A 13,733-nucleotide genomic window follows, 5' to 3' on the forward strand; every position below is an offset into this window, starting at 1 on the left:
TTTGTTCTGGAGTTTTCAGGTTAATAATGTGAGATATCTCTGTTTCTTTATGTAGGCACTTAGTGTTATGAATGTGAGAACCACCATCATTTTGTCCCACAGGTTTGAGTATGTTGTACATTCATTTTCATTCAGCTATACAAAGTTGTTTTCTTTCTTTCCTGACCCATTTTTCATCAGTAGTGAATTGTTCAGTTTTCATGAGTTTGTAAGTTTTTTTGTTGTTGATATCCAGTGTTGTTTAATCTGTGGAGGTCAGATAGGATGCAGGATGTTATTTCAGTTTTCTTGTATCTGTTGAGACTTGCTTTGTATCCAAGTACGTGGTCAATTTTAGAGAAAGTTTCATGAGTATAGCGAGAAATCTAAGGGAGTGTGCTTAAGGGGTATAGGGAGTTTATTAGGATATTAAATTGGAGAGAACAACTCACTAAACAGAGTAAGGCAAAATCATTGCAGAGTCCTGGAAGGCTGATGTCCTGTGCCACGATGCTCCTGCCACCTTAGTCAGTCCGCACCATCCAAGTCCATGAGGGAGAGAAGAGAGTGAGGCTTATGTGCCCCTCAGGTCTTAAGCTAGCCCTGAGGCCATGCCCTAGGCGCTGGTACCTCAAGGTCATTAGGTGGAACAGGTACCCCTTACACATGCACATGAGCTGCTGAGAAGAAGGTATATTCTTGTGTGTTTGGGTGAAGTGTTCTGTAAATATCTGCTAGGTACATTTGGTTTATTATGTCATTTACCTCCAGAATTTCTGTTTAGTTTTTGCCTGGTTGACCTGTCTATTGGCTGGAATCAGATATTGAAGTCACTTACTGCCACTATGAAGGTCAATATGTGATTTTATCTGTGGTAGTGTTTCTTTTATGAATATGGGTGCCCTTGTGTTTGGGCCATAGATGTTAAGAATTGCAATGTCCTCTTGGTGGATTTTCCTTTGATGAGTATGCAGTGTTCTTCCTTATCTCTTTTGATTAGTTTTGATTTGAAGTCTATTTTGTCAGATATTAAAATGGCTACACTGGCTTGCTTCATGGGTACATTTGATTGGAATATCTTTTTCCATCCTTTTACTCTGAAGAGAAATCTTTGATGCTAAGTTGTGTTCCTTGGATGCAGCAGAAGGATGGATCCTGTTTTTTTAATCCAATCTGTTAGCCTGTGTCTTTTTATTGGGGAATTGAGAACATCGAGATTGAGAGTTATCAATGAACAAATGTTTGTTGATTCTTGTTATTTTGTTGTTGTGGTATGGGTCCCCCCCCCCCCCCCCCCCCGCCCCCATAGGTATAGGCCTCTCAGATCAGCATGGGCCCAGCAGCAGTGTGGTCTCCAGACTCCAACATGGTCCCAGGTAGTGGTAGAGACCCTCTGCAGTCACATGGCCAGTCACATGGCCCCCAGTGGCAGAAAGAGCCACAGACATCAATACAGACCCTGGCCTTGGTAGGGCCATAGACCCAGACATGGCCCTCTGCCACAGCTCGGCCCAGATGTCAGCATGGCCCCAGGTAGCAGCTCAGGCCACCCCTATCTGCATGGCAGCATGATCCTTGAGCATAAACATATCCTCAGTTGTCAGTCCAGACTCCGGGCATCTTCACTGCCTTCAACACAGACCCTAGCTGCCAAGGGGCCATGGACACAGACATGACCCTCAGTAGCAGCCCTGTCCCAGACAGCTCCATGGGTGGCAGTGCAGGCCACTCAGATCAGCATGGTCCCGGCAGCTGCACATCCCTTGGACCCCAACATGGTTACAGGTGGCGACCCAGAAAGCTGGGCATCCTTGTGGCCTTTGGTGGGAACTTGGGCCATGGACATCAACATAGAGCAGTAGGACCACAGATCCAGACATGGTCTTCAGCAGCCTCTTGGGCCCAGATGTCACCATGGCCTGGGGTGACTGCACAGACCTCTCAGATTGGCATTGCCCTGGCTGCAAGGTGGTCTTCAGACAACAACATGGCCCCAGGTGGCAGCCCAGACCTTGTGCATCTACACAGCCTTCAATGGTACCAGGAGCCATGGATATCAGCACAGACCCTGGCTGCAGTAGGGCCATAGACCCAGATATGGCTTCTGGCTACAGCCGAGCCTAGATGCCACCATGGCCCCAGGTGGTAGCACAGTCCACCCCAATCTGTATGCCCCCAGTGACAGCATGACCCTCGGGCACCAGTATGGCCTCTGGTGTTGGCTCAGATCCAGGTACAGTCTTCAGTGGTAGCAGGAGCCACTGACGTCAACACAGATCCTGGCTGCAGTAGGGCCATGGGTCCAGACATGGCCCCTTGGCTGCACTAGGGCCCACTTGACACCCTGGCCCCAGGTGGCAGTGTAGTCCACTCAGATCAGGATGGCCCTTGCAGTGGCATGGCCCTTGGACACTAATGTGGCCACATGTAGTGGCCTAAACTCCAGGCATCCTCATGGCCTTTGGTGGTAACAGGAGCCGTGGACAGACCATGGCTGCGGCAGGGCCACAGACCCAGACATGGACCTTGACAGCAGCCCAGGACTGGGTGTTACCATGACCCCAGATGGCAATCAGGCATCCCACATCAGCCCATTCCTCACCACCTTCACCTCTACAGATCCACCTCTCTCCACGGGACATGAACCTCTCTACCTCTCTCTCCCGCCCATATCCCTCCATACATTTGCTCACCATAATGGCACCCAACTGCTCGTGTCTTATGGCGCCGGGCGGGCCCTTAGCTTCTTCTTGCCCACTGAGGCACTGGTGCCACTCTTCCTAGAGGCACTGCTCAGGGCAAACTGTGATAGTATGTGAATGCTCTAATATTAAGACATTTTCAAAAGAGTTAAGCAGAAAAAATGAAATTCCTTCAGCAAGAGTTGTTTCTCTTTGAGGAAAGGGCTATAAATCAATGTTTAAAGTTAAAAGCATAAAAATTCAAAATTCTCTAAGTTTGCTGGAGCTATAATGACTGTAACACATCAAAGCACTGACTGTGGGCAGAGTGATGTCCACGTCTGCAGGTGCATTTATACTGGGAAATACTGGGAAAGGAAAGTAAGCCTCCATCAAAATGACTTTTAATTCTAGCAAAAGATGAATGACAACTTGGCTGTTTGGATTCTGTTCAAGTGGCTGGAATTTGGGCATTTGAGGTACGTAATACATGTTTTCACTTGTAAAATACACTAAAAAATTAGTTTATGCCAAGAAACAGCTTAAAAATAGGATCAAAATACTCTCTCTCTCTCTCTCTCTCTCTCTCTCTCTCTCTCTCTCTCTCTCTCCTTGTGTGTGTGTGTGTGTGTGTGTGTGTGTGTGTGTACATGGACACACTTATATACAGGTACACGTGGAGGTTAGAAGAGGATGTTAGATCCTTTGAGCTTGAGTTACAGGCAGTTGTGAGTCACTTGACTTGTGATGCTGGGAATTGAATTCTCATCCTCTTCAAGAACAGCAAAGTACTCTTAACCACTGAGCCATCTTTCCAGCCCCTAAATACATATATGATACAAAAACATTCCTTCAATACAGTTATCACATAGTGTATTTAATGGGAAAGTAATAAAATGTTACATAAACAGTCATTAAAATGTATTCTTTCAGAATAATAATACATTTATTTTCAATCTGTACATATTTTTTGTTATCTCCCTAAAGTAGATCTTGACTTGTTATTTAGATCCTGAAGGATAAGCTTCCAAGGACCAACACTCAAGTTCAGCTGCCGCTAGAAAGAAAAAGTGAAAATTAATCTTTACCTCAGAGACTTCACAGTTAACAGCAGGAGTCAGTAAAAAAAAAAAAAGACTGAGAATCTTATAATAGATAAAAATAACAAATATGTATGTAACACTACAGTACAAAACTAAAATTAATATAATTTGCTCATATATACACACTGAATTAATTACCATCAAGGGCTGAGTGTCAGCTTGCCTTCCCATTCTTCACTCATTTACTCGGAGACCATGTACTAAGCTACTGTGATGAGTACTGAGAAGATGAGAGAAGATATATCCAACTCTCAATAATCATTTCATCCCCATATCAGATGGACATGCTGTTTCTATACAGAGCCATAGATTCTTTGACAGGTAAAATACAGGAACCACTGTAACACTCAGAGGGACTTACATGCCAGTGTAGTGTTGATATTGTAGCCTCTTTGGTGTAGGTGTTATATATAAGCTGATACCAGGGAATAAAGGGAAAGCCATGCTGACACTAGAGGTGAGGAAGAACACAACCAGTCCATGAATACTAACGGCAGGAGCAGCTGGCCAAAGTAGGTGAGTGGTGAGAGAGAAGGCAGAATAACTTGAGAGCAATTGTTCATTCTGATTTGTGTATTTCTAGTCTTCATAAGGAAATCAGCACTTCCTCTTCCAGGCAAAAGGTAAGCCAATGAGAAATAAGTAATGGGATTTAAAATGATACTTGTCAAGTGACAACTTAGGAAGTGTGATTGACTGACTAAGAATCAATAGATGATTGTTGTAGTTTTTGATGAGGTTGACTGCAGATGTTAATGAGTTGTTGAGGAAGAATGAAAAAGAGGTTTTGAAAAGCCATGGAGCTACAGAAATGCAGGATGAACAGTACTCACTAGGGATGCCTGCTTTTGCGTGCCTTTAATGTAGACTCTACAAACCAAAGGGCAGGGAGTCCATTTGCTACTTACATTTGTTTTGTAAATGTAGTCTAAATTGAACACATACATATTGGCAACATACCTTTATTCACCTTTTCAGTTATGTCTTTTATCATTTTTTGCTGCTCCTGAAATGTTAGATTTTTATAATGTTAAAATCAAACATGATATTGTGGGAATTATATATCACCTAAAATATATCTTTTATGACCCCTCAAAACCTATTAAAGTAGAAGCTTCTTAAAATATATACATATATGAAAGAAACCTAAACGGAATCACCAACTAATGGGGGAGATAAAGCCTCAACTCTACATCTCTTGCCACCAAGTGAAACCTCCAGTCCCAGGAATGAGTTACATATAACCGAGTTGTTGATCAAAGGGGTCTCATGGAAACCCCCAAACAACTCAGGCTATTACCAAAGCTATTGGTTGCTCTCTACAAACTGATGGTAAGGCCCTATTGCTGGAGACATTACCTACATATCTCATTGAACATGGAGAAGTTGAGCTGATGGCTAACTAGAGCCTTTATCTCTACTGACTAGTGGTATTAAAAGGTACTCTGCATGCCACCAGAGGAGAAAAGTAAACACCAACCCAGCTACAAACCCTTTGATCTGCAGTGGTGGTGTGCCTGCAGGATAAAGTGGTGTAACAGTGGCACAAATGTGGGAGTAACCAACTACTATCTGGTTAGAGTTAAGTTCCATCCTATGAGAGGGAACGCGTCGTAGTTATTATTGCTGTGATGAAACACCATGACTGAAACAAACTGGGGAGGAGGGTTTAATTAGGCTCACACTTCCACATTGCTGTTCATCATTGGAGGAAGTCAGGATAGGAATTCAAGCAGGGTAGGAAGCTGGAGCAGGAGATAATGCAGAGGCCATGGAGGGGTGCTGCTTACTGGCTTGCTCATCATGGCTTGCTTAGATTGCTTATAGATTCCAGGAGCACCAGCCCAGGCATAGCACCACCCACAATTGTCAGGGCCCTCCCTCATCAATCCCCAATTAAGAAAATGCCTACAGCTGGATCTTACGGATCCTAACTGAGGTTCCCTCCTTTTAGACGACTCTAGCTCGTGTCAATTTGTCATAAAACTAGCTAGGACAGAAACCAAGCCTGACACTGCTTGGGTAGCCAAGAAGCTGAGACTAGATAGGCCATGGACCCAGGGGAAAACCAAATACTACTGTTCTGCTAGAAGAACTTAACAACAAAATGACTCCTAACAACATTCTGCTATACTCATACATCAGTGCTTCACTCAGCCATCAGCAGAGAAGCTTCCTCCTGTATTAGATGGGAACTAATACTGAAACCCATAAATGAACAATGTACAGAGTTAGAGACCTTAGAACACTCATTACTACATGGGATGTGTTCATCAAACTCCTCCCTTCAGGGCTCAGGGAGCTTTGTGGAAGAGGAGGCAGAAAGACTGGAAGAGCCAGAGGGGATGGATGACACCAAGGAAACAGTGTCTTCTAATCACAACGGGACCGACACATATGAGCTCACAGAGACTGTGACAGCATGCACAGGGCTTGCACAGGTCTAAGTCAGATGGGGTTCTGGCACTGAGGGGGAGAAGTGGACACAAGCCTCCATCCCTAACCAAGATGCTATCTCCAATCGACAACTGCTTGCAAAGGGAAAATGACTGTGTTACGTTGTTTAGAATAATTGGGTAACAAGTACTGTAAATATTGGTCGATTAAACATTATTTTACAGGAGAATGTTATTAATACAATGACGAGTATCCAGTCTTACTTTATGGTACAAAGATTAGCTGATGAATCTTAGTAAAATTCTGTGCCTTATAAAACTTTGCTAAGATTTTTCACTTCTGTAGGTTTTTAAAATAAGTATTCCACTGTACTTTGTATAATAATGAGAAAGAATGCATGCTCTGTGTTGTCAAAGTCTGCATGGACTCCTGAGTATAGAAAGGGGAGGAAATGGCTTGTCACATGAGTTCTGTTGGTGGAGGTTTAAAAACCATGTCCTCTAGATTACAGCTATACAATTATTAACATGGGATTGCAGAAAATTTGTTTGAGAAAAAGGATAGAGATAGGTTGAAACCAGTTTTCAGATGAGATCTGACGGGTTCAGTGTGGTATGAAATAGACTCAGGCTAGTTTTCAAACTTATCTTTCTCTGATTTCTGATTTTCAAGAATTGGAAACAAGAATAATAATCTGCAACTCTTGAGGGGCAGAGGTTGTGACTCATTTGGGAGAGTGCTTGGTTGGCATGCATGAAGTCCTGGGTTCCCTGTACCACACAAAACGGGGCTTGTTGGCATGCCAATAATGCCACAGCTGGGAGGTGGAAGAAGCAGATCAGAAGTTAAGGTCATCTCCAACTGCACAAGTTCCAGGCCAGCCTGGGACACATGAAATCTTGTCTTAACAAAGTTCTAAAGCATAAAATTCTTTAGTTATAGCTGATTTGTTTTTAAACAATTTGTGTTAAGAACCAATTTTTAAAACATCTGACTAATTACAGTTAGCTATTTAATGATAGAATAAGTGGGATGCTATACTCTATATTGTATTACCCCATTTAAATTGTTATCACTTAAATCTTTGGATAAAAGCTGTTGTCTTATTAATGCCCCCAACAGGGTCTAACATAGTACTCTTAACACAGTAAATACTTTGTGATGATAATAAGGAAGTGATATGTAATATCTATAAATTTTTGGTGTGAAAATTTCCTTGACTGACAGATTTTCTTTTTTTTTTGGGGGGGAGGTTTTCAAGACAGGGTTTCTCTGTGTAGCTTTGTGCCTTTCCTGGGACTCACTTGGTAGCCCAGGCTGGCCTCGAACTCACAGAAATCCACCTGCCTCTGCCTCCCGAGTGCTGGGATTAAAGGCGTGCGCCACCACCGCCCGGCTTTTTCTTTTTTTTTAACTTATTGATTCTTTGTGGATTTTCACATCATGCATTCCGTTCCCACTTATCTCCCCATCTCCTTGAATCTGCCCTCTGCCCTTGCAACCCCCCCCAATCAAAACCAAATTTAAAAGAAAAACCAAAAAACCAAACAAAACAAAGAAAGAAAACAAAAACAAACAAAAAAAAAAGAGGAAGAATCTTGTCATGGAAACTGTAATTGGCCCACTGAAATACAGTTTATCCTTTAGTCCATTCATGTTTACTTAAAAGTGTTCATTGCCATGGGTCATTGATCTGGCTCAGGCTTCTAGTTTCTGCTACACCACCGAAAGTGGGCTCTCACTGGGGCTCTTCTTGGAAATCCTGTTGTCCTGTGTTATGGAAATCATGCTGTTTTGAATCTGTAGGTTTGTCCCCTTCACATGCTCTAACAGTTCACAAATGTTGGGATGGACCAACTCATAGTCCTGGTTCTGTGCCTGTGTGGTAGCTGGCTTGGTCAGCTTGCTAGCTTTCGCTCGTCATCACTACTTGGACGAGCTCTCCAGCACTGCCTCAGCCAGCTCACCCAGTGTAGCCTACAGCAAGGACTGGGGCCAGTTCTCCTGCTCTTGGGCCCTCAGATCTGGATCCCCCTCACTCATATCACCAGGACCAGCTCTCCTGTTTTGCCCAGGCAAGGTACAGGGCCCTCCTGATTGCTGTAGGGGGCATGAAAGAGGGTGGGGTGGGGTGGGGTCAACTCAGCTCCTTTGCTCTCATGCCCTCAGGGCTGGCAATCTGTGCCTTGAGACAGGGTCAGCTCTAGTGTGAATCCTGGGAAAGGTGCACACCTATGGTGAGTGGTGGGTCCATCTTTCCTGTCCTGAGTGGTGGGGGTGGGGGTGGGGAGGCAAGCTCTCCCCTGATGGGTAGGGCCAGCTCTCCCGCTGCACTATCAAGTGAGGGGCAGGGCCAGCCATCCCAGGGCCAGTGAAGGGCAGGGTCAGCTCAGCACAGCATGGTTCCGATGACCCCTATGCTAACACAGGCCATGGACATGGCCACAGACCCTAGCTGCAGCAGAACTAAGGACTCAGACATGGCCCTTGGCAACAGCTTGGCCTGGATGCCACCATGGCTCCAGTGGCAGCAGAGGCCACTCATACTATGGCCCTGGTGGCAGCATAGTCCACGGGCACCAATATGGTTCGAGGTGGCCAACCAGACCCTGGCTATCCACATGGCCCTCGGTGACAACAGGAGCCCAGGACATCAACTCAGACCCTGTTTGCTGTAGGGCCATGGACCCAGACATGGCCCCCTGCAGCGGCCCTGACGGATGACACCATGGCCCCAGCTGACAGTGCAGGTCACTCAGATCAGGATGTTTCTGATGGCAGGGTGGTCCTCGATGTCCTCATGGCCACAGGTTGCAGTGACAGACTTCCTAATATTTCCTTTCCATGACACTCCTATGACAGTGGCATTAGTGACTAGTGTTGTAAATGGAATAGCTAAATACTAGATGAAAGGAAACTTTACCAAAATCATTAACAAACCAGATATGGTGACACACACCTGTAATCTTAGCACTTTGGAGGAGGAGGCAGGAAGAACACAGTTCAAGATCAGCCTGGGCTACATAGAGTTTGCCACAAGCCTGGGCAATCAATATAGCAAGTCTCAGTGTCAAGAAAAACCAAAACAGCCAACCAAATTATTTCAGTACAGAAACTGTTTCAAGGTATTCCTCAGTGATTATGCAGACATATCTCTGCGTATTGATAAAAAAATGTTTTGAATCTGTTTCTTCCTTCCTTCCTTCCTTTCTTTCTTTTTTTCTTCCTTTTTTTTTTTTTTTTTTTTTTTTGAGACATGGTTTCTCAGTGTAGCCCTGGCTGTTCTGGAACTAGCTTTGTAGACCAGGTTGACCTCAAACTGCCTGTCTCTGCCTCTCGAGCGCTGGGATTAAAGGCAAAGCAAACTAACACCCCACAAGGAAACATTAGATCTACATATTACAGCTATTAGGATAGCGTTATTGATGCTTCAACTTAGCTAGAAATACTGAAGTAGAGGAGAGCTCCAGGCTTCAGTGCCATCCCCGGGCTGCAAGTGTGATGGTTGTGCCCAGGGTGCTGGCAGGGCAGCTGGCACTGAAGACAGAGTATTGTGCAGGAGCTGGAGCTTGTGTGGGTCCTGCCCCAGCCTTGCTGCCCAGCTGCACAATCACCCCGACTCTGAACAACCACGATCTGTGCTGCCCACGCAGTTCATGCTGATGTCCATGGTCCATGTAGATGTCTGCCTGTGATCCGTGCCGCTGCTGGAGGCCATGTTGATGCCTGTGATCCATGCCGCTGCTGGAGGCCATGCTGATGCCTGTGATCCATGCTGCTACTGGAGGCCATGTTGGTGTCCATGGTCCATGCTGCCACTGGAGGTTTCTGGAGGCCAGAAACCACGAGGAAGTCCATGAGCCATGCTTCCGCAGTTGCCATGAGCGAGGAAGCTTCTTTTTGCAGTGGTATCTATGACTGCAGACTCACAACTGGGAATGAGAGACACTGAAGGCTTCTGTGACAATCTTCCCACGTTCCCCCACACCGCTTCAAAAAGAGAAACCTTCCACCCAGGAAGGTATTGAAGAGAGTCCTGAAGAATTGTGATAGGGATGCTGAAGTGTAGCTCTTCACAGTTGATGGCTTCTGTGAGGGCGGGAGAATTCATTTTTCTTTATGGGGCTGGCCACTGGGAGTTTGACCATGCTCCAGTGAGTACATGGGCAGCACAAATTGGACTGGATGGGGTTTTTTTGTGGGGAGGGTGTAAGGGTGGGAAGGTGGACTTGGGAGGAATGGGAAGTGAGTGTGATCTGGGTGCATTGTATGAAATTCCCAAATAATTAATAAAAATATTTTTTTTGGGAAGAAACACTAAAATAACCCTTTTCCCTTTACTTTATGAAAGTAAAATAGCCCTGCCTCCTAAATTTTCCTCTGTATTGTGTGCACATTTACATACCCATCCATTATACTCTTGTAAAGTGACACAGAACCTGACTTTGTTGGTGGGAACTAATGAGAACATTTTGCATTTTTACCATGTACAACCATTTACAGAAATATTCAGCTTTCTCTTGTGTGTGTGTGTGTGTGTGTTCATGTATCTGTAGTTGTGTATGCACATATGTGCATGTAGAAGCCTCTGGAACTGCCTGGCTAGTTTTAAAAAATGTGTGTGTGTCGTGAATGCATGTGTGTATATGTGTGTGTGTGGTGAAAGCATGTGTGTATATGTGTGTGGTGAATGCATATGTGTATGTGTGTGTGTGTGTGTGGTGAATGCATGTGTGTAGATGTGTGTGTGCAAGTGAATTCCTCTGTGTGTGGGTGTGGAAGCCAGAAGCTGAACTCGGGTATTCTCCTCCCTCACTCCCCACCTCGTTATTGAGACAAGATCTCCTCCTGGATCTGGTTTCAGTGACTGGCTGGACTGACTGGCCAGGGAGCTCCAGGGAGCCCTGTCTCCCTCCCCAGCACTGGGATTGCAGGGATGTGCTGCCACACCTGGCTCCTTCTGTGGGTGGTGGGGATCCAAATCCAGGCTTCCTGCTTGTGCAGCAGGCACTTCACCCACTGAGACCCTCCAGCCTCCCCTTCTCTTTTCTGTGTGCACAAGTCCAATTTCATGACTCTCTTGCTTTCTTCTAAAAATCTGAAACTGAGCTAACAAATGATAAAAACGCCAGTTGGCTCGGATGTTATCATCTTCCATATCAAAACACTCATTTAAACTTGCTCTTCTTTCATCTATTTAATTGTTCCGGTGTCTTAGAAAACTTAGATATTTCTTCTATTGTGTTGTTAGGATATGAGGACTAGTAAAAGCAAAGGTTGAGACTGACTTTACCACAGGCTTGAGTTAAGCTTCTGTGCATGAAAACACCATCAAGACAGTGTATGCTGGTGGAACAGACATTTCATTAACAAATTAACACACAGTGAACACAAGTTTTGTTTTTTTGTTTTGTTTTGTTTTTGTTTTTCAAGATTGGGTTTCCTTGTGTAACCTGTCTTGGAACTCACTCTGTAAATCAGGCTGGCCTTGAACTCACAGAGAGCTGCCTGCCTCTGCCTCCCAAGTGCTGGGTTTAAAGACTTGCACCACTACCTCCTGGTTTGAAAATGATTTTTTAAAAAAAATTTCTTCACATTTTATTCAGACTAATATTTTGTCAAAAAATTGTCAAATATAATCAAATATGTGGAATAGGACCAAGTATAGTTGACTTGAATTTTTCCCTTACCACTTCTACAATAGCTTGCCATTGTGGGAACCACTTAAAATTTTTATGAATGAAATGACATGGTTTATTAAATTCATTCTCTTACACCTTTGTCTTAGTTTGTTTTCTATTGCTATGACAAACACCATGGCCAAAAGCAACTTGGGGAGGAATCGTTCACGTTACGCTTCCAGTCACAGTCCATCATTGAGCAAGTCAGAGCCAAAACTCAAGGCAGGAACCTAGGGGCAGGAACTGAAGCAGAAGCCATTGAGGGGTGCTGCTTAAGGGTTTGCTCCTCATGGCTTGCTCTGCTTTCTTTATTACACTACCCAGGATCATCTACCTGCCCAGGTGTGGCACTACCCACAGTGGGTGGGACCTCCTACATCAATCATTAATCAAGACAATACCCTATGGATTTGCCTGCAGGCAATCTGATGCAGGTATTTTCTCAATTAAGGTTCCTCTTCCCAGATGACCCTAGCTTGTGTTAAGTTGACCAAATACTAACCGGCATGCATCTCCAGGGGAGATGGGGATTACATGCAGCTTTACAGAAGATTCTGATAGAATTTATTCTGTGTGATGGCAGTTGCTATTTAAAGACTGCCTATTGCTGCCACTTTATTTTTTTGTTTCAGGGAAGGCAGAGTAGAGAGCCTTAGGTGAACTGCATTAAAAATCCAGTATTTGAGCCAAAAGAGCAACAATAGATCTCTCTCTCTCTCCCTCTTCTCTCTCTCTCTCTCTCTCTCTCTCTCTCTCTCTCTCTCTCTCTCTATATATATATATATATATATATATATATATACATACATATATATGTGTGTGTATGCATGTATAAATAATACTATGCATATAGGCACACACATATAATGGGTTAAGCAGCCATTCTCAAAAGGACAAGTGTCATATCCTTTTTTTCACTTGTGGATCCTGATTTCATTTTATTTTGGTTCCTTAATTTTAGCTACATAAAGTCATGTTTACATGACATGAAAGTAGAAGTAAAATTGAGGGGAGAGGAAGAGAATGAAGGCTAGGAAGAAGACTACGCTAAATGTATAATATATACTTAGATGAAAACTTCCAAAAATAAATTAATTAAAATGGGCCAAATATGATGATGTAAGGGCTGTACTTTGAGACTATTAGGAGAGGACTTAGAGGACCAGTTAAGGACATAGTGACAAGCATTGACTTCCGAATAAGATTCCAACAGTTCAGGAGATAATCGCAAAAATGGACAAATGGCTACATAAAATTAAAACTGTAGGGCTAAGAGTGTAGCTCAGAAGTAGAGTGCTTTCCCGGTATCATGGAAAAAGAGAAAGAACTCTTATGCACACCAACAGGAAAAATTAAGTATCAAGAGAGACAGGTCATTGAAAGGGGAAAACCTTCGTCACTTATTTATCTAATAAGAAGCTGATACTTAGCATAATAAAGAACTAAAAATAAATATCAAAAGAACAAATAAACCAGCACATATAGGGAGTGAGTAGACACTTTCAAATAAACATGCAGAAATGTCTAATTAATACCTGGAGCATGTTCAATATCTTCAGCAATCAGGGAAATAAAAATTAGAAGACACTGCAAACCCATTCAGACACACCAAAACGGGACATGGTGAGGATGTGGGGACAGGAACCTTAAAAACCATTAGAATTGTGTGATACTTTAGGATCTTCGCAACCACTTATGTATTATCCACAATTCCCTTTTCTCTTTCCTCCAGCAGAGCAAGACCCCAAAGGAAAGAAGGCCAAAGGGAAGAAAGTGGCCTGGGCCCTGCCGTCGTGAAGAAGCAGGAGGTCAAAAAAGTGGTGAATCCTTTGTTTAAGAAAAGGTTTAAGAACTTCAGCATTGGGCAGGACATCCAGCCCAAAAGAGATCTC

At 43.9% G+C, this 13,733-nt stretch overlaps 1 protein-coding gene across 2 annotated transcripts in view; it reads right to left on the bottom strand.

Moving 5' to 3' along the window:
• Positions 1 to 3,516: 3,516 nt before the first annotated feature.
• LOC131914922 (ankyrin repeat domain-containing protein 26-like) overlaps positions 3,517 to 13,733 on the bottom strand; it is a 35,562-nt gene continuing 25,345 nt past the window's right edge. For both annotated transcript variants that reach the window (XM_059267722.1, XM_059267732.1), the window contains exons 13-14: positions 4,724 to 4,769; positions 3,517 to 3,717 (exon numbers count right to left, since the gene is read on the bottom strand). In XM_059267722.1, the coding sequence (XP_059123705.1) occupies positions 3,662 to 3,717; positions 4,724 to 4,769 (102 nt within the window). In that variant the 3' untranslated portion in view covers positions 3,517 to 3,661. The remainder of the gene's footprint in view (positions 3,718 to 4,723; positions 4,770 to 13,733) is intronic.

The sequence above is a fragment of the Peromyscus eremicus genome, chromosome 1, assembly GCF_949786415.1.
Source record: "Peromyscus eremicus chromosome 1, PerEre_H2_v1, whole genome shotgun sequence".
NCBI classification, from domain to species: domain Eukaryota; kingdom Metazoa; phylum Chordata; class Mammalia; order Rodentia; family Cricetidae; genus Peromyscus; species Peromyscus eremicus.